Source organism: Hydra vulgaris, chromosome 12, assembly GCF_038396675.1.
Source record: "Hydra vulgaris chromosome 12, alternate assembly HydraT2T_AEP".
In the NCBI taxonomy this organism is placed as follows: domain Eukaryota; kingdom Metazoa; phylum Cnidaria; class Hydrozoa; order Anthoathecata; family Hydridae; genus Hydra; species Hydra vulgaris.
Window position 1 is genome coordinate 3331215 of NC_088931.1, and position 26286 is coordinate 3357500.

Below are 26286 nucleotides of genomic sequence, written 5' to 3' on the forward strand. Positions count from 1 at the left end.
CTACGCGTTGGGATAATAATTTATTTATATAGATGTAAATATCAAATAACTAAATAGAGATTTTATTTTCTTTGATTCATCAAAAAACTTACGCCTAATTTAAACTACAAAGAGCTTATTTCACACATTAAACTCAGGTTTTGTGGTCTTAAGGATAATCAAGATTTTGATCCGGATACAAATTCGAAAATTCGGGCATGATCCGATAAAAAATTAAATAGAAACTCTTTAAGTCAAAAACTAAATAAATTAAACTACTCCCTTGTAACTTGTTTTTACTTTTTTTAGACAAAACTAAAACAAAAAGACAAATAATACTTTTCTAGGTATTTATATTGATGAAACCCTTAACAACCATCAGTTTTTTGTTTGACCTATATTCATAGAAAAATAAGATTTAGTACTTTTACTTGTATCTATTTATTCAATTGCTGAATTTATTCAAATGCTCATTGAGTGGTAATCCACTTTAGCAACAAATTTAAAAACTACAATTTGAAAATTTAATTCCGGTTATGAAGTTCATCAAAACATTTTTTAAAGTTTGACACTGACTTATTAAGTTCGACATCAAACGGCAAATTGTTCCAAATTGGAATAACACGATTGGAAAAAAAAATTCTTCTACTCGAGTGTCAACAGATCTCAGAATAATATCTATGATTGTGGATATAGTCACGAACACTTTCAGCTGGTCCAGTTGATCGACAAAAGTTCCTTAGGGAAGATACTGTATTTAGTTGATAAGAATTATTACGACACTTAAAAAAGTTAACTAAATTACTTCTTTTTCTTCTCATAAATAAGGTTGTGAAAATAAGTCTATTTAATCTTTCCTCATAAAGAAGCTCTAAATATCCTGGAATTAGTCTTGTTGCTCTATGTTTTACTCCTTCAATAAGAGTAAAATCTTTTAGTAAAAATGGATTCCAAATAGAAGACGCATATTGTAGATGAGGGTGTACTAGCAAAACATATAACAATATAAGTATATCAGCATTTAAAAATGAAAATGTGTGTCGGATCTAAGATCTAAGACCTAAAATTCTATTTGCTTTAAAAACACACGCAGATATATGATGACCATATTTCAGATCCCTTTTAAACATGATACCAAGATCATTTACACAACCCAAAGTACTCAACTGATAATCAGAAATGTAATATTTATTGATATTTTTATTTAATTCATTACTTTTTTTGACATGCATTATTTTTATTTTTCTATATTTAGTTGCATACTCCAGTCACTGCACCAATTAAAAATAGAACTTATGACATCCTGTAGATCATTACTACTGTTCACGAATTATGCGGAAAACTTTGCAAACATCAGCTTGCACTTATTTTTTAGTTTATCCTTAAGATCATTGATATAAATTAAAAACAAAATTGGTCCTAGAACAGACCCTTATAGTACATCGCTTAAAACACTAAGCCACGTAAAAGCAAAGTTTTCTAGAACAACTCCTTGCCTTCTGTTTGATAAAATAGACTCAATCCGTTTAAAAATGAATCCCTTTATACCGTATATTTCAATATTTAATATTGGTTTTCTAAGGTGAGCTTTGTCAAATGCTTTAGAAAAGTCAGTAAAGAGGATATCAATATGATAATCTTGATCCACTGCTAGAGTTACAATATCTAGGTTTTCAAGTAAATTTGTAAAGCAAGAATTACCTGGTAAAATACCATGCTGATTCTTATTTATAAAATTAATGTCTAAAAGATGCCGAATGAAAGTTTTTTTTAATATCCTTTCTAAAATTTTGTATATAACTGGCGAAAGAGAAACAGGTCTATAGTTGGAAGGATCAAGCTTATCGCGATTTTTAAAAATTGGAACTATATTTGAGTCTCCCCATGCTTTTTTTTTTTTTTTTTTTTTTAAATTAAGGTTTTACAATAAATTGTGTAGGCATAAACTGCCTGTCAACCTAATTATATAATACTTGACAATTACAGAGTTTGTATAACTAATAGAAAATAAAATGTGGATTAGTCATAGAGAAGCCATTCATTTTTTAGATGATTGTCTAGAAGCAGTTTAAACGTTTTTAAAGATAACGCTGATACAATGTGATTAGGAAGAGAGTTCCATTTATTTATTATTCTTAGAGAAAAAAAATTCATACGTAAATTTAATCGCGAAGATTGTTTTTTTAGTTTATATATATGACCACGAGTAATAAATTTACTATCTATTTCAAAAAGACTTCTGTCACTATTGTTGTTTTTGCACCATTTGTAGACGTTGATTAGGTCTGCACGAAGTAGCCTGTATTTTACAGTTGTCATATTTAATGCCAACAATCTTTGTTCATACGGTAGATCCTGTAATCCATTGATTCGTTTCGAAGCTCTTCTTAACACATTTTCTAGTTGCCGTTTGTCTTTGAGAAGTCCAGGGTTACAGATTGATCCACAGTATTCTAGGTGAGGGCGGACTAGTGCTGAAAATAGTTTTTTGAAGGATAATAAGTCTGGATATGATGTAAATGTTCTTTTTATTATTCCTATTATTTGTGTGGCTTTGTTGACTTGAATAGTTGTGTGTTTGGAAAATAATAAGTTCGAATCTATGTGAACACCTAAATCTCGTTCGCAATTTGTGGTTTTAATGTTTACTCTTATATTTTTTTCTGGATCATGCATATTATAAGTATGGGATTTGTTGTTGTTTCCTAAGTGCATTACAGAACATTTATCAATGTTAAATTTCATTCCCCATTTTTGAGACCATGTAACAAGAGCGTCGATGTCATTTTGTAATTCTTGGGCAGATTGAGTATTTTCAATAGAACGGAAGATTTCGGTATCGTCAGCAAAAAGAGCAGCTTTTGATTTGATTACTTCAGGGATATCGTTGACATATATAATAAAAAGTAAAGCTGAAAGGACGGAGCCTTGGGGAACTCCATTTTTAACGGGTACCCAGTTTGAATAATTTCCATTAACAACAACTCTTTGTCTACGGTTTTTCTTTTGGTACCACTCCCGATTTAAGTGATAGCTTAAAAATATGTTCGGTAGGAATACTCAGACTTAAAGAACAGGCATTTAGTACATACGGATGTACTACATCGTTCCCATAGAATTTGTATTTATCGAATGATTTTAAATATACAATAATTTCTTTTAAACTGATGATTTTGTTTATATCATTTTCACAGTGAACATGAGTAATAGGATCAAAACTCGGTAAAGCTTTGTTATCGTCTTCAGTAAATACAGATTAAAAATATTTGTTTAACAAATTTGTAATATCTAAAAGGTTATCACTCAGAGTTTCATATGGAAACCTTAGAGTGCGAATTCCTTTTTTATACTTTTGTTTGTTTACGTATGCATAAAATCTCTTAGGATCTGATTTAGAACTTTTAGCTAAGTCATGTTCAAGTTGTTTCAAAGCTAATTCAATAGAATGTAGAGTCTTAGTGCTAATAAGTTATATTTTGCTAATAGTTTGAGATTATTTCTGCTTGATGCAATAAACTTAAACCATATTTGTTTTTTTCAATAACTAGTTTCTTTATATGAGATGTAATCCAAGCTTGTTGTGGTTGTCCGTATTTTTTAGAACGTGGGATAAACTTGTTACAGGCCACCGTATATAATTCTAAAAGTTTGTCATAACACTGATTGATATTTCTATCCTTAAATACTGCTTTCCAATTAATTGAATTAAAATATTTTATCATTATAAGATAATCACCTGTTTTAAATACCGTTAAATCGCCTAAGCTCGGTCATTTAAGCTTTGAAAATTTGTTTATCACGCATAAATATTAAGAAAAAAATTATTTCTGAAACATACGGAAAATTATACTGCTGATTGATTTTGTAAAAATAAAAAAAATAAAAATAAAAACTAGTACTCAATATTTAATTTAAGTACATCTACTTTGACTGAACTTCTAATACCATCTCAAAAGTTCGGCCGCTATATAAATACTAATAACGTATTACAAACTTAACGTCATAAAGAATGAAAACTAATTTTTAAATGTTGTTTCATTGCAAAATCATGATATAAGTTCAGGTAATACCAGTAACTAAGAGGGGGCGTTATCCCGGGCTCAAAAAAAAAAGATATTTGGGGCACCAAAGAAAACAAAAAGGAGTACATAAAAAAAGGCTTTTTTAAATACAAGTAGTACAATTTTTAATTTTTATTGTAGTTAGTCAACTATTTTATTACTTTGGCCATTATCACATTTGCTACGCCACTGGTTAATAAAATTAAAAATATATTTTACAATTAATTTAAAAAGGTTTTTTCAATTAACAAAAAAACACTAAATTGCTTTAAATGAGCTTTGTATGTTTATTGGCAATTTTTGCACGCACCTTTGACCATAGTAGAACACCAAGATCCACACAACCAATCGTCTCAGGATTTGCAACGCATCCATAATTGTCTTTGGGCTTTAATTTTATCTCAAAAAAAATGTCAAAAGCTTGATATATTTTTGACCTTAAAGAACTGTCAGTTAATTTTGAAACTATGAACAAATTTTTATTCAAATAAAATACCATGGCGAGTATCCATTATAAAAATGTCAAAATTTACTGCTGAATTTACAGGTAAAGTTAACGATAAATTTTACATTCGCAACTCCTATCAACATTTCCCAACATTACTGGTAATTGTCTCCTTCGTTGTTTATAACTTCAGTCATTCACGGGAATGACTGAAGTTAGAGTATTTCAAAGTTTCACTAATTTTCATAAAAAAAGTAGTAATTTTTCGAAAATTATTAATTTTTTTTTTGTAAATATAACTAACTTGGTGGTTCTTAATAATTGGTTGCATATAAACATTTTTTTTTTTTATAGGCTTATATTTACGAACTAATTACAAATACTTGAAAATATTTGAAAAATAAAATTGCAAAATTTAGGTTTTGCATGCATTTTTTATATTTTTTCTAAAATGACCGAAGTTAGATGGTGACCGAATGGTATATAACTTGAAACTTTTTATTGATATTATTAGCGCTTATCAAGTAGTTCCAAGTCAATATGATATGGGCATGAACAATCTTACTTAAAGGAGGATTTGATGTAAGTTCAGAAAAAAGATTTGAATTTTCTGTAAATATAAGATCTAGAATGTTTGTCGAATCGAATTTTGAGAGTAAAATGTTAGAGAAAGACCGAACATCGATCACCTGTTTTCTACTAATCTAACAATGTTATTCAAGTGATAAAGTTTGATTTATACTTTAGAAAAGTATAAATTAAACTTTATCACTAGAATAACACGTCTTACGATTATATAAAGTTTTTCGTTTTTTTATTTTTTTGTTTTTTTGTTTGTATTTTTTTTGGTTTATTTTTTTTTTGTATTTTTATATTAACTTATTTCAATTTTTAGTTTTTAAGGTTTTTGAAACTGACAATTTTTTTGTATTTCTTATTTGTTTCAGCGTTGCAAATTTATTTATTAAAATTATTAAATAAAATGTTTTAGGGAACAAAATTAAAAAATAATAATACTTTGAACAAGTTTGACAAAAAAGATTTATTTTTGTTTGTTATCAAAAATAACTTAGTATGTCATTAAATGATCTATTTATTTAGTTCAAATAAAAAAAAAATTTAATTTATGCATTAATAATGTATCCATGGACAAAAGCAATATCATCAAGATTAGCATTTGAATTTGAATTCAAATTGAAAGTAACTTTCTTAATTAACATGTTAATTATCAGATACAAAATATTATTAATATTACTTATAATATATATAATATTATAATATTACTTATAATATTTTCCATTTTATTTTGCACCATATTTAACCCTATTTCATCAACGTTAAATTTTTTGTTGAAGTTGTATTATTGAAAAAGCATTTGATTTTTTTTTAATAAGTCGTGTGCTCGACCAAATGACGTATTTTTTACGTTCTGAGCGAGACTTGCGGATTACGTTTTAAATATCCATACCACTTTTTATCAGCCATTCTTAAGTATTGATTAAAATTAAGCTTTTTGTTTGTTTGTTTTTTGGTTTATTTTTTTTTGTATTTTTATATTAACTTATGTCAATTTTTAATTACATTGCTTTTTTCAACGCATTAACTTTAGATTTATTGTTGTTAAACCAAAAAACTTCGTTTCCATATCAAACATATGTTTTTTTATTCTTCTTCAATGGCATGACTGAATATTTTTTTTTATATAATTGATCTTTATTAATTGATATTATATAGTTGTTTAATACTTTACTTTGAATTACGTCATTACATCAATGAGTTTTAAATCCGCATAAAGTTTGGTGCCGCACATATTCTGAAGGTGTATTAAAGAGCTCATTTAAAATTGGTGTCGGCGCCGTTGCAAGTATAACTTTTTCTTAACTTTTACTGTCATAAAAACTTCTTAACCTAAACCCATAAATCAATTAGTTTTTAAAAAGCAGATATTTATGTAAAATTGTATACACCGTTATAGAAACTTTTCTCTTAAAACACTTTATAAGATTGAATGCCGTATGATCTTCAAAATTCTTTTTATTTTCTAATCTCAAATTATTAAACTTCTTAACACATGACGCCAGCTATAATAACACAGCAAAAATTTATATAAATATCTGTCACTTTATGAATTAAACAGAAGCATTTATCAAGTTTTAAAGATGGTACGCAATTTTATTTAAACCTGTTTATTTTATAGACACGTTTTCTCATTTCATTTTTTCATGTAAACGATTGCTCTTATGATGTTGTTTTTATTTCTGCTTAGAGTCTACGTTTTTATCAGGTTTTCTTTTAATTTACTGGTTTTGTTGATAATTTGGTACACATCACAGCTACTAGTTACAAAATATTAATTTTTTACAATTTTTTTGTGGTATTAATGAAGCTATGATTCATTTCAAATACTCAAATGCTACTATTTAAAACGCATAAACTGTTTTCATCGTTACCTTAATTAAAGTTATCTGTTTAAAAAAGTCATATGTTTTTAAATATTTGAGCAATGTTTAATATATTGCAACGTTTTTTCTACAATAGTATAAAACTTTAAAAAAAACTCTACCTTTCTTAACCTTCAACCAAAAAATAAAAACAGGAGCAGAAATTTCTCTTCTAAATAATTTGGTAGGGAGTGCTTCACAAACAATATTATATTTATAATTCCTTTAGGAAATGATAGACTTTTTTAACGTATAACGTTTTTCAGTTAACATTTTGAATTTTCAATTATATTTCTATTTTCGATACTTTTTAAAAAGTTTATCATCAATCAATTTAAAATCAACTCATTTCCCATCAATCATCATTTAACATCAATTAAACATCAACCAATTAAACATCAACCGGTTCAACATCAACCAATTTATTATCAACCAATTTATCATTAATCAAATAAAAATCAATTTAACATGATAAACTATTGTGATAATGCTATTGAAACCATATTTTAGATTGGTTTGCCAGTTATATTCTTGTTTTTTGTGATTACTCATACCCAAGGTAAATAGTTTATTTAAAATAGACGCAATATTAATCTAATATGATAAAAATTTTTGTTATTATAACTTTTTACCCTTGTTAAGAATTTGTATAATGCATGTATATCTTAATCTAGTGTTATAAGAAATAAGTTTCATATGCTATGCTATATATATGTTATATATAATGCCAAAAATCCATTAAAAGAGTACTTTTTTTTAACGCCTTAGAAATATAATTTAATTTAAAAAGTTTTGTTTTAAATTGATTGAGCGAAGAAAGTGTTAAAACAAGTTCACTCGATTATATAAGATCATTATTTAAAAGTGTATTTCATAACTTAGGGGTTGGTTTGTGATTAAGCATTTAGTAGCTGAATAATGAGTTTTGAATTTATAGTTTGTTTGTTTTTTGAAAAACTTGTAATATATATTTGATTTATTTTTTGAAACTTTTTTTAGTCAAGTTTAAGCATAAATATATGAACAAGATTAAGATTTAATTGAAAAAGTTAATTATATTAAATTTACTTTTTTTTTTTTTTTTTTTTTCATGCTTTATATAAGGTTACTTTCTATATATATATATATATATATATATATATATATATATATATATATATATATATATATATATATATATATATATATATATATATATATATATATGTTTGTGTGCCACAAAACTTGAAATCAATTTTTGAAAGCTTTTTTCTCAACCAATTTTGCTCAAATTTTGCACACTAAATCATTTTCGATGACAATACAAGGAAATGGAAAAATTTGACCCAAAAAAGTTAATTAAGTTAACAAAAATTTAATTTGTATTTCCCCATATATTTTATTTATTTGATATGAATTGCGTATTACGTCACAAAAATCATTAATTTGCAAATTATTTGCAGTTTCGAAGACATTAAAGCGCAGCGCTTCAAAACCTATTGTTTTAAGTTATTAAGTAATAAGTCTTAAGTTATTAAGTTAAAAACCTTTTGTTTTAATTTATTAAGTTAATAAGTCTTAAGTTATTAAGTTAAAAAAGAAAAATTTAGTAAAAACAGTAATTTTTAAATTTAAAAAAAAAAAAAGCAGTAATTTTTCCTTCTACAAAAGATAACAAAAAAAGAATTTCTAGGCCCAATAGAATTCTGCTTGCATAAAGCATGGATTTGAAAAAAGAATTTTTTTTGATTTGCTAGTTTGTATTCGAGAAACAATTTTCATTTGCAAAAAATAAACTAAGTTTTGTTTTCATCAAGAACTAAACTAAAATCCTTAAAAGATATTTCTTCTTTTATTATATAATAGTAAATAAAAAGTTTCGGAAGTTTAACGGAATAAATTCTTTTTTATAAGTACAATGAAGTAATGCGAATTTAGTTTATGTAATATTTGTTGCAAACACTAAATTCATCGTACTTATTAAAAAATATTTAGAGTTTATTGAATTTAAACTATTGGATTAGTTTATCATGTTCTTTGTTTATTGAAAAAAAAAAAATTGTTATCTTCATTAGATAAAAACAAGTTAGCATCATAGTTGATGAAAACTCATTTAAAGAAGTTAGAAAGTTTACCCAAATCATTAACATAAATTAGAAACAAATATGGTCCTAGAATTGATATCTGGAAAACTCTGCATGTGATAATCACATTGTCCGTTATACAACCATTGCAACATTATATAGATTAGTTGATTTTAAAATTAGGATCAAAACCTTTTTCTTTTAAAAAGGCAGTCCATTTATTACGTCAATGAAATAGGAGAAAGGGGTCTGAAAATTTTAGACAATTGTTGATATGTTGACATAATAATACTTTTTTAGTAAATTTTTAAAAAAAATGCGGAAAACTGATGGGAATTTTTTTCATTTTAAGTTTATTTGGTTAAAGGTAATCAAATGCTTTTATATGCCCCATATAAAACGTTATATAGAACATATAAAATTCCCAAAAAATTGTCAGCATAATAAATGAACTACTCCAGAGTTGAAGATAAAAAAATGCGGGTTTGTTATAAATTTTATAGAATTGATAATAACGTTACCACTTATATTGCCAACAACTAAACTTTTTTTAAATATAATTAAAAAGACTGCGCTTATCAATTTTTTTTTTTTTTTTTTTTTGGATTTTTTTCAATAGACATAATATTTGTATTATTAAAGATTAAACTGCATCAAAGCATCAAAGCATCTTGCATCAAAGTTAATTTGTGAAGATTCAAGTTTTGATGGTAAAGGAGGACCATTTTTAATAAAAAATCTCTTAATTCAGCCACTAATTATTGTTTGTTAAAAAATTTATTTGCAACAAAAATGATCTGCCTTCTGTACCATAAGTTTCACTCTTGATGTCCATGCACCTATCATATTGGTGTAGCACTGCTTTTTTCGCAAGTCCCTCCAGAGTGTAAACGTTGCTATGAAAACCAAAAAGTTATTTCCTGAAAAATTCCTTTGTTCTTTATGAACACAATTATTTAGAGATACTCTGTCAGCAAGTGTTGACTGAAATATGTTTACAAATTTATAAAGTGTGGTGTTGTATGCCACTAAGGAAGAATATATTAATGCTAAGTCATGAACAACATTTTTTAAATAACCCACAAAACAATTAGACTTTCCTCCAGATAATACTGCTATTTGTAGAGTTGATTATTTGCTGTCAGATAATATATGACATTCGTCAATATGAATTCCATCTAGGGAGGTTGAGTTTTAAGAAAGATAAAAAGAAAAAAAAACGTGTGTTTGGCTAATTAGATATCGCAAATATCATCCATTTTATCTGTACAATTGAAAAAAGAATGTGAAAAATAGATTTTAGAGTTAATTCCTTGATAATAGTATAATGGCTTTATTTTCTTCTATATTAAAGCTCTGACTCAGTTCATCAAGCACTTTCTTGATAGTATATGCGCAAAACAGCATCACTACATATTTATATATATATATATATATATATATATATATATATATATATATATATATATATATATATATATATATATATATATATATATATATATATATATATATACATATATATATATATGCATATATATACATATATATACATATATATATCTATATATATGTATATATATATATACATATAAATATATATATATATATTTATATATATATATGTATATATATATATATACATATATAAACATATATATATAAATATATATACATATATATATATATATATATATATATATATATATATATATATATATATATATATATATATATATATATATATACATATTGTTCTTTTCATTTTAAAAATCGTATTTTGTTTCGAAGGTGTGTATGCAGCTCATCTCTAAGTTCTAACGAATTTTATTTTCAACCTAAATTAATTGTATAAAACTAAAACTTTGATTGTATCGATTTTAAATTGCAATGTATTTAAATTGAAAAGTCTTTATTTAAAAAACATGCATAAATGTTGAGTAAAACTAAATATTATGGCCGTTATATGGTTCTTTTATTATATGAGTATCTTTTTTGGGGAGTAACTTTTAATAGGCCTTACATTTATCAACTCTTTTATACCTTTCAAGTACGTTTTATGTTATTGATAATGTGGCTTAAAAAATGTGTGTAATATTTCTCTTTGCTAAACGAGAAGATCACATATACTAATACAATATTTTTAAAATTTTATAAAAAGTAGATTTTTCATTCTACAGTTTTTTGATTTTAAATATTTTAAATGAAGTTTAATAATTTTCATTGAATTGAGAATGCCTTTCGTTAACCAAGGTTTATTATGATTAGCTGTTTGATTTTTGTTAATTTTTAGTTAGGAGAATGTTTATTCAAAATGCAATTTAAAACTTCAGTTAACTTTTTAATGGAATCATTATCATCATCGTTGTCTTTTATATGGTGATCCATTTATCGTTTGAAATATCTTCAATAAATTCTGCTATTTTTTAGTTTTTAAAGCATCTCCTTACTATCGGTTTAAGTAAAGTTTGCGTTTTTGTATGTGGCATTATTATGAACTGAGTAAGATGTAATGATGTTGAAGCGTAAAGGTTTTCTGAAAATATTTCAGAAGAATGGTATGGTCATTTGATGTCTTATAATGAGTAATCATGTGTGCGGGCTGAAGAATAAAGGGAAAAAGAGAATTCGAAACCATTGGTTCTGAAATTTGTGAACCCGAATTGAATGTATCGTATTTAAGCAAGTCAAAGATGAAATTAGTATAAACTTTTTTTTGTCTAAGCTAATTTTATGAAAAAGTGGATTTAGGTACGGCTCAACGAATTCAAATGGACACATCGATGGGTGACAATATAAACAACCAACTATTAGGATTTTTAGAATTAACTTCCTCAATAAGTATAGACTCGAGTTCATTACTTTTAAGCAAGATCAAGTCACTTCTGATGTTAAATTTTAAGCTAGACTTAATTAAAGCAACACCCTTTTTATCTTTAGTTAGCGTGTGAACAGATACATATTTATCTAGACCAACATTAGTAATAGAAAAATTTTTATTATGCAGGTTAGATTAAGTAATCACGATAATATAAGGCAAACTATCAAAAAACATGACAGAATAATCTGTGTATTCAAACCTAGTTTCACGATAAATGGGTGACTTTTTACGAATGTAAATGCCCAGACCAAACATGTGACTACTGGAGTCTTTACGAATTAAAGGAAGATAACCATCAACACTAAGATCACAAGATGAGACAGCTAAACACAAATTAGTCGCACAAAGAGCAAGTAGGTCTGGTGAACTTTGTAAGAGATAAGACTAAACAGAAAAAAAGCTACTTTGATGAACACGAATATAAGGGAATGACAGATTCAATGAACTTGGTGATGATGATGATTTTTTGTGTTTTATAGTTTTTAGCACTTTATTTATTGTTAAATAGGACTGAAGAGCTTGACTCAAAACATAGATAGTACTCAGAACACTGTTTAATAGCCCAAGCAATTGCCTCATTACTACTTATAAACCCTAAGCCGTAACAAAGGGCTCCAAATCAGGCCTCTGCAATGCACACCAAAAGTACAAACAGGGACACCATCGATGCGCAACATGGCACTGTTAATGCTTTGATATTTCTCAGCTTTTGATGGAATCAGCCTCTCTGAGAGCTACCACAGAGTTCGGGAAACCTGATGACCAGCCGGCCTAAGAACCATAAAACTGAGTTTTAAAGCTGTACCCTCATTAGGAGATAATAGAATAAGTTGCGTAGTCATAAAAACAAAGACACAAGCAAAACCCATGCATTGAGTCAAGAAGATCCAGCATTCGACATCCTAATCTGGAAACAATGTACTAAAAATGCATCTGCGCCAGCCTAATAGATGAAGAAGGGGTGCAAGGCTGCTCAACAAATAGAATCTGTTTACCTCTTAAAACTTTGCCTCGGATGTCTTCTACAAGATATTAGCCGGATGCATTTAACATCTGCCCATTTTATGAGTATTTTTATTGAGACACCATCTCGAGCCTTTACTCAACCAAGAGCCCCAAGGTAGGGGGTGTTTTTAGTCGGAGTTGGCATCTCCTAGCCTTTGCCTATAAAGGCGTATCCTACATAGCAGCAGGACATGAAGCAGATTGTACTGGGTTACATGTTACCAGTAGCAGGATAACCTGACCTGACCGATACTCTTACCAGGGTTGAGTTCCAATATGCATTTGATTTGAAATCGTACTTGTATTTTGTAGTTTTGAGCTAAACTGGCATATTTGTATTCATAATGCGTTTGATTAAAAAATTTCACGAATATTTGCATTTAATTGAAATTTATTTATTACTGTGTCTTACCCAAAAAAAACACGATAAACTAGGTTAACCGGTATTTTTTTGGGAAAAACCAGAAGATTATTAAATTTTTTTATTTTTAACTCTAAAATATGTTAAAAATTTGTTTTTAAGGGATATTTGTTATAAGACTGTTATTAGTTGTTACAAGTTTTCATTATTAATCTTTATAAAAGTTTATGTCTGTTAAAAAATAAATGTCTACATTTCTATGATTATATCATATACATGTACTCTTACGCTATATTCATATTCATGCACTAGGGAATTGAGGCATTTTTTATACCGAATGTAAATCTTTTTTATTTTAATTGGATTGGGTTCCTTAATATATTTCATTTCTAAAAAGCTTTCGACTACTTCTGTTGCTTATTTAGTTTCAAAGATATACGTGCTTTGATATTTTCAATTCATAGACTATTTTATAAAATATTTTCTTTAAGCATCTCGTTAAATTTTTAGCACTGAAAAAAAAACTTTTTATAATTTTTTTTTTCTTGCGTAAAAACCTTTTGTGTTAACAAATTTTTAACAAAGATTTATCAAAAATTAAATCGTAAATCAAAACTATCTGAACAATTTACAAATATAATGTTTTTGAACTGTAGAAAATTTTCTTAACATTATTTTAAATTTTTAAATGGTTTAATTTATAATACATTAAGCGTAACAAAACTTTTAGGAGAAATATTAATTTAAATTAACTTTTATTTAAACTTTCTTTAATAACTATTCAAGTGAAGAAAACAGGCTGAAACGTCGAAATGCGTATAAAAATAGAATAAATCTATAATTTATCTTTACACAAATAAAAAAAAAGTTAGTCGACGATTCACTGTGTCATAAATCGACCCTAAGGTTGAATTTTATCCTACTTTAAAAAAACTATGCCATCAAATAGATATTTATTAGAATATTAAAAATTAAAAAAAAAAAGTAAATTCAGGTGATCTATTTTATTTAGCCACCTGCGGAAAACCGCAGATAATAAGAGTTGGTCGTCCTGAGAACAAAGGAGACAGAAATCAAATCCAGAAAATCTCTTTTGAAACATTTAAGCAGCTTCGAATAAATTTTGATCTTTCAAACAGAGGAACTAAAAAACTGATTTCTACTCTTAACAAGGCCACAGGAAAGAGAGTTGTCCAGTCAGAAGTGACGAAGTTACTGTCAGATCTTGAATTAACTGTGAAAAATTATTTCAGTGTTCAGTCCATGCAATTTGAAGTTGGGAATAAAAAGGTTGATAGGAACCTGGCTTTTGTAAAAGATTCTTCAGATTTTGTTATGAACATTATAAGTGAGAGAGCGTTATATCCTTATAATACCATTGTACGAGTTTCAATTGATGGACGTGGAGATTAATTGAAAATATGTGTTAACATCTTTGATGCAGATGAACTTAAAGTTAACAGTAATACTATAAAAAACAGAAGTAAACGTCGGGGATCTGACGAATATATTGGGTCTGGTGGGCAACGTATACGTTTATTGCTATTACTGAAGATGTTCCTGAAACATATTAGAATATAAAACAAGTTTTAGATATTATCCAGCTAGACAGCCTGGGTTTTCATATTGCACGGGATTTAAAGTTGGCTAACATGATTATGGGTTTATCTGGGCATGGTAGCATCCATGCATGCTTATATTGTGAAAGTGAGAAGACTATAAATGCAGGAACTCTAAGAACGTTTGGAAGCCTTGATCTTCATCTTTCAGAGTTTCAAGCAGCAGGAGAAAAAAAAGAAACAGCACAGCTGTATAAAAATGTTATACGAAAAAGGCTTATTCATCTTGATGAAGATCCAGAAGTTAAAGTGACAAACAAAATTCCTCCATCATCGTTACATATATTTATGTGTTTTAATAATGCTCTCAGCGACCTATTTTTTACTCTCTGGCCAAACTTTAATCAGTGGCTGTCTGGAAAACACATTCTCAGACATGACTATCATGGAGGAGGGTTTGATGGAGTGAACTGTAACAAGATATTGAATAATCTTCAAGATCTAGAAGAGGCATTCCTAAATGATTGTCGAAAGCTAATACCTATTATTACATGTTTCAAGGATTTAAAGTGTTTTGTGGATGACTGTTTCTGTAATTTCCTTAGTCCCAATGTCTAGCATTCTATTGCTAGATTGAAAGACTCATATAATTACTTAATCGAGTTTTCAAAAGGCTATAATTACACCTTACCCATAACATGGAAGGTCTACATCATGTTAGCGCATACTGTTCCTTTTTGTGAAGAAAACCAATGTGGTCTAGCCAGATTTGCAGAACAAAATGGAGAAGCTATTCACTCTGAGTTTAAACCAACTTGGGCAAGATACAAAAAAAATGAAAGCCACAAAGACCACGGAGAGAACTAGCATAAGGCAGTTTCAGACTTCTCATCAAGACGAAGATAGTAACTTTAAGACAATATTAATTATCTTTATAAATACTATGCAGTAACTTAATTAAATAAATATCTGTAAAAGTATTTAGCTTTAAATAATTTTCTATAAAATTTGTCTTCTGCCAACAATTGACCGAGAGGCTGGATTTAGGTCACTAAAATCAATGTTTGAAAAAAATCAAGATAAAAGATATATAAATTTAGCATAAAGTTATTAACAAAATAAAGTATATTTTGGTGAATAAAGTCATCATATATTATCATTATTATTCGAAAGAGTCATACAATGCCCCATAAAATACGAGTTTTGGTACATTGCATGCAGAGTTTTCGCATGCAAGGATTGCAGTGCATGCTTTTTTATGGGGAAGATGGAAGGGAGAGGGATGTAAACAAAAAATTTAAACATGTTTCTATATTTTATGCTAAATCTATATTTTATATAAAAAATTTGGCAATTGGAAGGTAAAGCCCCTCTGCCCTCTTATTATTAATATTTTCAATAGGATTTAGGACCCCCCCCCCCCTTAGTCTAAAAATGCACCCTTGGATTTTTAAAATGTTTAATTTTTAATATTCTAATAAATATCCATTTGATGGCATATTTTTTTTTTTAGTAGTATAAAGTTCAACCTGAGGGTCAATTTATGACACCGTGGATTGGTTAATAATTTCAGTATTATCATAGATTCAAAAAGAAATTTAACCGCTTTGAGACTGTTGTTTATACTAATTTGTTATTTTCTCCACCTATGATAATATAAAAGTTTTTCTTTTTTTTAATAGGCTTTTATTTTATAATTTTAATTTAGAATTTTAGGATTTTGCATTTTTTTAAAAACAATGAATGAAAAGCTTGTTAAACTGTTTTATTTGATTTTGTAACTAAATTAACAGATTTAGTCAACAGAATACTTTTATGGATTATCTTCTATTTCAAGTTGCAAAAGATGTCTTAAATCTTTTTTTTGTCTTCGAAAAAAAATATCGTACTATTAACGTACCCAAATTTGTCAATATGGTGCACATTATTTGAACTCAGAAATTTGAATTTTTAAAATTCATTTAAAAATTTGCGGACATCATATCGGTAAATTAACTGAAAAAAATTTTTTATTATCGAACTGCAGTTCAAACATGAGAGTCGGCTACCTTAAAACAAGAGTAACGTACTTTTAAAAAAAATTAGAGGATAGCGGGCATCTTTGAATGTTTCTCTAAGTTTTTATTGTAATTTTAAAATATTTGACTGCGTTTTTCTAATTTAACACAGTGTTAAATGAAAAAAATTTTCGTTTAGTGATCTTCTATTAATTTATATATATATATATATATATATATATATATATATATATATATATATATTATATGTATATATATATATATATATATGTGTGTGTGTGTGTGTGTGTGTGTGTGTGTGTGTGTGTGTGTGTTTGTGTATAAGTATATATATATATATATATATATATATATATATATATATATATATATATATATATATATATATATATATATATATATATATATATATATATATATATATATATATATATATAAGCATAGAGCTAAAAAATGTTGATAAATAATATAAAAATATTTTTAAATTAAACAAAGTTGGTACATATAAGCATATCAGATATGATTCATACCATTTGTAAAGATAAAATCACTGTATTCAAATACAGTAAAAACAAATTATAGGAACATAATAATAAAAGAATTAAGATAAATATATACTACAACATAACTCTAAATTTTTATTAAATAAAAATTACCTCACAATCCTAGCTAAAAAGCAGAGATAAAACAATTGAGGTCGATGTGCTTCGAAGTTGAAGCCGATGCCTCGACATCGCTAAACGTTGTGTGTGAACGTGTTTCGAAATCGTTAAAAGTTGTGTAGAATTTAATTAAACGGTTTTCAAAATCGTATAACTTCAAATAAAATATAATTTCGCGGTTTTCAAAATCGTAAAAAGTTGTATGAAATTTAATTAGACGGTTTTCAAATTCGTATTAGTTCAAATAAAGTATATTTTCACGGTTTTCAAAATCGTAAAAAGTTGTGTAAAATCGAAAATGGTGTGTTTTAAAATTGTTTAAAATTTCTAAAAGCTTTCAAACTTGTATGTGGCTGTACTAGTACTATCATGCTCTTCCCTTCTGTTCTCCTAGGCCCCTACTCTATCCCTTAGATTTGGAAAAAATTACAATAGATGAGAAGCTACTTATGTTCAGGTTCAAAGACACCGATATAAAGAAAGTAAAGTGATAACTGGATTGGTATATGCTAGCAATCTCTGCCCTTCAAAGTTCTAGTTTCTTAATAATAAAAATTTGAAGTATTCACTACAGTAACATAACAGAAATAAAGAATACACAAAAGATATGCTAGAACCCGAGCATTTATTCAATAATTATTCTAGATTTTAAAAATCCAATTCCTTAAATATGCGAAAAAATTATTTGCATATTATCGATTATCTAATCTATAAAAATCCTAGCATACTACCCTAGTAAAGAATATTTAGTTGTCCGCTTCCATTCTCATTTTTTCAGTCTTTCATTCTCATTTTTTTGTGGTAGCTCCTGGCCTTGCGAGCCCAAATGATGTCTGTCTTGCCTTTCCAGTTCAACAACAACAACAGCAACAATACCAAGATATTTATTTTTCTCAAAATTTACTATATAATTACTATGATATATTATTGATAATAATAATAATAATAATAATAATAGCAATAATAACAATAATAATAACAATAATAACAATAATAACAATAACAACAATAACAATAATAACAATAATAACAATAATAACAATAATAACAATAATAACAATAATAATAATAAAATAAAGTTAAAATATAATTATAACAATACACGAGATTTTACTCTTAATATGACGGTATTGTCTTTATTATCCTAGTCTGAGTCATCATCATCATCATTTTGATTTCTGTCTGGAGCAGGTCTAGCTTCCATTTGCACTTCCATGGAGCGGTATTCCCAAACAGGTACAAAGAAGTTTAATAAATCATAGTTCTCGTTGATGAAAACCAACTTCTTAGTGGTTTTTGGAGACAAACTGCATCTCTTGTTGTGGATCACTTATCCAGCTTCACTAAAGGCCCGCTCACTTGAGGCACTTGAGGCTAGCAGGCAATAATACTCCCGTGCTAGTCCTGCCAAAATGTGCATTTCTCTGCGATGTATCCTCCACCATTTAAGGCCATTAACCTTTGAATCTACCACAGTTGTTTCTCTAAATTTTGCATACTTAACGGTAATCGGAAGACCCTCTGTAGCTGTAGCATTTGTCTGTCTGAACTGACTGGACACTGTCTAAAAGGAGCGAAAAGAAGTTAAACGTTTAATAAACTTTGTATAACTTCGGTTACTTTAATCTAAAATTGTTTAAATTCAAACAATTTTTAAAAACTTTGTTTAACTTTGAACTGTCCCCCCCCCCCCTCTCCCCCGTATGACATTGTATCTTCAAATTAAAATTTTTATGACTTTGTTTATTCTATTGCATTAAGATTAATAGAAGTATATTCAACTAGTATTAAAGAAATTTATTTTATACTTAATAACTATTACCTTTGCTGCTGCCTTCCAGAATTCAGTCTTAATTTCATCTTCAAGTAGCTCATGGGTGATCTTATCTGAGACATTGATTGTACCTTGCTGATTTGACATCCAGTCTGCTGTTGTAGGATGACTGGCTTTCAACTTGTCAAAAATCTCATCCCTTACACCATAAGCGTGCAGTTGTTACCCATTCAAGAAAGGGTGTAGCAGGCAGCCTACAGCATAAGGTATGCTGTCACATCCTCCTCTTGGGAATCCTTTCTCGAGTTCTACAATGAGCTCAACCATGAAAGAACCTAGTCCAGTGACACTGTTCTTTCTAATTTCGTCGACCCTCAAAAAAGCACACCTACCCATAAGATGAAAAACGGCTGTCAGTGCTCTATCCATTGTAATTTTCTTATCACTCAACATTGACTCATAGATGATTCAACATGTGGTCAGGAGTGGCAGAATGGTTACATCCAGCTCAAGATGTATATCCGTAGGAATGGGTGTAGTCCATTCCTTTTTGTCAGCCTGGGGAGCACACAGCACACTTCAGAGATGTCAATGTCTCGGAGCATCATCTGGACAAAGTTCCATCTGGTACCACAAGGAGCAGTGATCTTTGTGTAGGGTACTGAAATAAAAACTAAAATAAAAATTTGCAAAAAACTTTCCATGAAATCGTGAGCTCTTAAAAAACTTTGTTTAGAATTAAAAGATATTTGTAAAATTTTGACATTAAGTTGTAAAACTTTGTATTCGTTTCTACTTGAAAAGTTAAAAGTATTACTATTCATCTCGAGGCACTTCTTTTTCAACACGCCTTCAGCAAGAGGAGAGTGATGAACTCGGGTGGAGATACATGCATTGATAGCAGCCTTGATATCAGACTGTTTGTTGACGGTCCTTTCCAGTGCCACGTCAAGCTTGTGGTCAATGCACGTGATTGAACCACTTTCAAGATCAGCTATAGTCTTTAACTTCCACAGTGCAGCTTACATATTTGAAACTTGATCACGCACAACAACCCACTTCTTGACCATTTTGAGTGACTCAAAACTTTTAACCAAGTTGTCCAACGGAGTAGCAATATTCTGACCAGTGTACTTTTCTACGAATGGAACAACTCCAAAAGTTACCTTTTGTAGAACAAACTCCTTGATGATGTAATGAAGAGTCATTGCCATGAATGGATCATTATTGCGTGAGGTCCAGATGTTAGTGCTGATTGCAACTCGGTTGCAGTGAGGAAGCTCTTTGTTAAATATGCTCTTCATGACCATCTCCAGATTCCTATAGAGGAGAGGTAACTTAGAGCGAGCCATGCAGGCACCACTTTTAACCTTAAACCTCGCGTCAGAGTGGGCAAGCAGTTTTTGGAACGGGATAGAGTCACACTTGGAGAAAGGCTGATTGTCAGTTGCAAGGAAAATCATAAGCTCCATGTCACCGCGAAGTTTAGTGGTGCTCTGTGTTGGATAGCAAAGATTCTTTCTGGCTTTTAGAACCCTTTTTCTTTTCCTGTGACCTAAAAAAATCGTATACATTTGTTAACATTGAATTAACTTCGGATACCGTTGTTTACATCAATAAAAATGTAAATTTGACTTGAAGTTGTATAACTTCGCTACATCGCATTGTAACATCAATTGTTTAACACACTTACCAACTGTTTCCAACTTATCTTCTGTCTCTTCAACTTTATCCTCCTTGGCAACTTCTGCCTCATCTCGTATTTTTTGATTTTGGCACATTTCTATGTACTCATCCTTATGATTGGATTGCAGGAGAACACTCTGGGTCAATGTTGACCTAGAATTCGTTTTTAGCTCTTTCTTTCAGATATTACACACACCATAGACCTTATTTCCCCTGAATTCCTTTAGGAAGTACTGCCAAACCAGCGAGCGATGGGTCTTTGGCATATTTGTTTGATGTTTTGCAATGTTTAAATCGTGTTAAATAACATACACAAAGTTTTAAGGTTTTCAAATTCGTTAAATATAATGTAAACAAATTTATACAATTTTCATAACCATAAAATTTTAACATACAACTTTTTGCGGCTTAAGCATCGTTTTAATTAAGTTTTAACAACTTTTAAAGGTTTTCAAAGTCGATTAAAATTAAAGTTACGACTTTTTACGGCTTTCAACATCGTTTTAATTAAGTTTTAATGACTTTTAAAGGTTTTCAAAGTCAATTAAAAGTTTATGCTACAACTTTTAACGGTTTTTCATAACCGTTTAACTAATTTTTTTCAAAGTTTAACCGGTTTCAACTTCGTTTACTTAAAGAAACTTTGCGTAACTGAAGACTTTCAAAGCCGAACAAAAAATACGCGATTTTGAAAACCATAACTCGATTGTTTTATCACTATTTACTAATAAGAATAAGTTCACTTTTTTCAAAATCAATTAATAAAGGAAATGGCCATACTTCATCAGGTTAATACAGCGTTGTTAGTCCTTGGCCTTGGTCTTGCCCTAAGGCCAAAAACAAAGACCTCGCCCTTGGTCTTGGCTTTGAAACTGCTGGCCTTGACCTTGAAAAATTTGGCCAAGGCCATGATTTTTTTGGCCTTGGCCTTCAAAAAAATACATTACATCAAAAAAAAAAAGTTTTCATTCTTTATTTTTATTTTTTTTTGTTTTGGCTTTAATATATATCGTCAACTCTATTTTCTTATTGACTTCGTTAAATTCTGCGCGTAATCTTAGTTTATTTTTGCAGTATGTGGTTTTATTGACACAGCATTTGCTGTGACAATAAAACCACATACTGCAAAAAAAAAAAAAAATATATATATATATATATATATATATATATAAATATATATATATATAAAAATATATATATTTATAAAAATATATATATATATATATATATATATATATATATATGTATATATATATATATATATATATATATATATATATATATATATATATATATATATATATATATATATATATATATATATATATATATATATATCAGAGCCGTACCGTGAAATTTTTTAGGGGGGGTCGTTTTTGTAAAAAAAAGGCAAATTCAAAAAACGAAATAAATATCTTGTTAAAATTACTAAATAAAATTTTCGTAAAACATAGCTATATTTGTGTAAACAATGTTTACATAAACGAATTTATTGCTCTCCGAATATTTTTTCTAATTTTATACTGCAAAGGCGTATATGCAAGCTCCTTGTTAGAAAATAGGTATCAATGCAAAGATTTATAATACTTTGATAAATGGTTTAAATTTTCATTTAAAAACTAAACCTTTTATTCATGCAATTTGCTAGGATGCAAAGTAAAATATAATTTTGAGACTTATTTATAATCAATAATTTCATTGTAGTGGATATTCATGATGGCTAATGAACCAAGTCTATCTGCAGTCATACTGGCTCTCAAACATGTTCTTAATCTTCGCATTGCTGAAAAGCTGCGTTAACATTCTGCGGACTTTACGAGTAGTGTACATCCGATCTTTAGAAGTTCACAGAGATTAGGACATTGATTTTCATCGCAGGTTTTAATGGCTTTAGCTAGAGTATTAGGCCTATCTTTAAGTTTAATAGCAGTTTAATAACATTTTCTTTTTCAAAATATGAATTCTTGATCTACAGCTTCTGAGTTTGGAAGATCACTTTTATACATTTCAACTAACTCCTGGAAAGCAGGAGTTCTCCTCACTGCAAATTATCGAGGGAACCAAGGTAAAATCTTAGCAGCAATGCAATTTGTCTTTTGGAATCGTATTTTGCTTTCTGAAATGATGGTGTCGAGAAAAGGTATAATCGAGGCCCGTTTATAATATTCATGGGGACTCTCTGCAGGTACGTTATTTCTTTAGGCCTGTCTCATAGTGATTCTGGGAATCGTTGGTTCTAGAAATAATTTACTTGCCATACGAGTTGCTTGGTAAATTGCGTAAGTTTCTTTTTCAACATTTTTTCGTAGATTGTTCAAATTGTTGATTGTTTCTTGAATGTTACTGTAACCATACACAATATCAGTTGTGCTCCCTTTTAACTTCTCTGTTATACACGACAACGGGTGATGTAAGCGGTACAAAGTTATAATACCAATTATGAATTCGAACTTAGTGAGTGCATTAAGGAGTGAGTTGGCCTTTTTCTTTTTTCTTGCGCGTCCCAATCCATACTAAACTCTATATCGGTCTGTTCTATATTAGAGTCTATTCCTAAAATAATCTCTAATGACTCTGCCATAAATGGTATAGCTAAATAAAAGTGTTCATATGCAGCATCTCTTTCTGACCATCTTGTTTTGCACATCTCTATCAAAATCTTTTTTCTTTTAGCTGATTTACAATCTCTGCAATTTGATCCAGCAAGCGCTCTCTTTTCGGAGAGGTATTGAAATAAATGGATATATTTCTATATACCTCCAAAATGTTATCAATGATTGGTATTTTTGATGTTGCAGCAATTGATAAATTCAAATTATGTGAGCTACAATGTGTTACAATGGCTTTTGGTGATTTTTAAAACATAGCTGGCAACACCTTTTTTTACATATTGCATGTTTGGTGCGTCATCGTAACACTGGCCTCTACAAGAATTAAGATCAATTCCACTTTTGCTATAAAATTACATCAAACTTTCCCCAATATGTTTGCCTATTATCCTGTCAAGATTCAACAAATCAATAATTACTTCTCTAATTTCTTTCTCTCCATTTTCGTATCTCATACATTTTGATAGAATTTGTTGGTTTGCAGTTGTTACCTCGTCTATTGAAATTAAATGATAATTTGCAGCTTTGATTTCATTAACTAGCCGCTCTTGTATATAATTTTTTCCAATTATATCAATTAACTCATTTTGACTCTTCGGGCCAAGGTGGCTGACATCTTTGCGTAATGGTGCTTGTATATGTGCATTACGTCCGCGTAATGGCGAGCTATTTCCTGCACAATTGCAAGATAGTTTCCACGATTACCTTTTTGGTCTGAGTTTTCGATACACTTTTCATAAGTTCCACGAAATGAAAGTACTTGTTTCCCCATTAAATGCACTATTCTACCTAATGTTTCAACAATGTACGGTTACATTTGTTGTCGGTTTTTTAAAGTGCTATCGCTTTGTAATGGAATGGTTTGTCTTGGATCTTCAAAATGACAATAAATGCCACTAGCTTGTACGATAGCTTCTTTATGGTATCTATTGCCTATAGGCAGTTTTTGTTTCTCGAAAACATTGTGCCATTTCTTATATCCGCGGTTAAAAAAATGTTCCTAAAGATTTTTTTTATCCTGCTTTAGAAATAAAGTGCAGTATATGCAGTAGACTGCGTCTTCGCTTTAGCTGTAGAGAAATCCATTTTTTAAACATTATTCTTTACAAGTGCGTTTGCAACCATGTGTTAATGTTTTGGGAAATTGAAAACGTTTCTTCTGTTTTAAGTTATTCGTAAGCATTTTGTATATTTCGTTTGGTGATAATTCCTGAATTCCGCGCAAGTGTTCGTCAATATCATATCGCTTTTCTTCTTCTTTAAAATCGCATTCTTTTAAACTTGTTTGATTTACTTCGCATGACAAGCTTTTGTTAACATTATTATCATCTTTAACGACTTCCTCTTTTTCTTCTACTTTGGGTATTGTTTTATTGGTTACATTTTCAGAACTGTCGATAATAAAAAACACTTGAAACGTAAGTAATTAATAATGTAAACGAAACTAATTAATAAAAATAATACCTGTTGACCAGCCTCGCACCCCTTCTTCATCTATTAGGCTGGCGCAGATGCATTTTTAATACATTGTTTCCAGTTTAGGATGTCGAATGCTGGATCTTCATGACTTAATGCATGGGTTTTGCTTGTGTCTCTGATTTTATGACAAGGCAACTCATTCTATTATCTTCTAATGAGGGTATTGCTCTAAAACTCAGTTTTAAGGTTCTGAGGCCGGCTGGTTATCAAGTTTCCCGAACTCTGTGGTAGCTCTCCGAGAGGCTGATTCCATCAAAAGCTGAGAAATATCAAAGCATTAAAAGTGCCATGTTGCGAATGGATGGTGTTCCTGTTTGTACTTTTGGTATGCATTGCAGAGGCCTGATTTGGAGCCCTTTATTACGGCTTAGGACTTATTAGTAGTAATGAGGCAATTGCTTGGGCTATTAAACAGAGTTCAGAGTACTATCTATGCTTTGAGTCAAGTTTTTCAGTCTTATTTAAAAATGAATAAAGTACCAAAAACTATTAAACACACAAAATCATCATCATCATTACCAAGTTCTCTAAATCTATCATTCACTAACATTCGTGGTCTTCGAAGTACCTTTTCTTCTGTTGAGTCTTATCTCTTCCAAAGTTCACCAGATCTGCTTGCTCTTTGTGAGACTAACTTGAGTTCAGCTGTCTCATCTTGTGATCTTAGTGTTGATGGTAATCTTCCTTTAATTTGTAAAGACTATAATAGTCACATGCTTGGCCTGGGCATTTAAATTCGTAAGAAATCACCCATATATCATCAAACTAGGTTTGAATCCACAGACTATTCTTTGATGTACTTTTGTTTAGCACCACTTCACTCGATTACCTTTCTCTTTGTTCCATATCGCTCTCCTTCATCTCAAGACTGCACTCTTTTTGATGTTATTTCTGATCATATTGACCATGCCCTCTCTCTTTATTAATCAGCTAATATAGCTGTTGTCGCTGACTTTGATGCTCACCTCTCTGAATGGCTTGGCTCTAGTGTCAGTGATTATGCAGGCATTAAAGCCCACAACTTTTGCCTTTCTCAATTCCTAACTCAAATAGTCAGCTTTCCAACTCGCATTCCTGACAACCCGAATCATTTAATCTCTACTCGACTTATGTCTTGTTTCTGATCCTAGTCAGTGCTCAGTTTCTCCACATTCACCCTTAGGTGCTTCTGATCACAGTTTGATCTCTCTAAAACTAATATCTCACTCTTCTTCATCACCCAAATCCCCTTGTTATTGTACCTCTTACAACTACAGTAAAGCC

At 29.2% G+C, this 26286-nt stretch overlaps 1 protein-coding gene across 1 annotated transcript in view; it reads left to right on the forward strand.

Moving 5' to 3' along the window:
* Window positions 1–6538: 6538 nt before the first annotated feature.
* Window positions 6539–26286, forward strand: part of LOC136087780 (uncharacterized) — a 143454-nt gene continuing 123706 nt past the window's right edge. Inside the window, exons 1-2 of the mRNA XM_065811257.1 lie at window positions 6539–6647; window positions 7437–7485. Of these exons, the coding sequence (XP_065667329.1) occupies window positions 6645–6647; window positions 7437–7485 (52 nt within the window). The 5' untranslated portion in view covers window positions 6539–6644. The remainder of the gene's footprint in view (window positions 6648–7436; window positions 7486–26286) is intronic.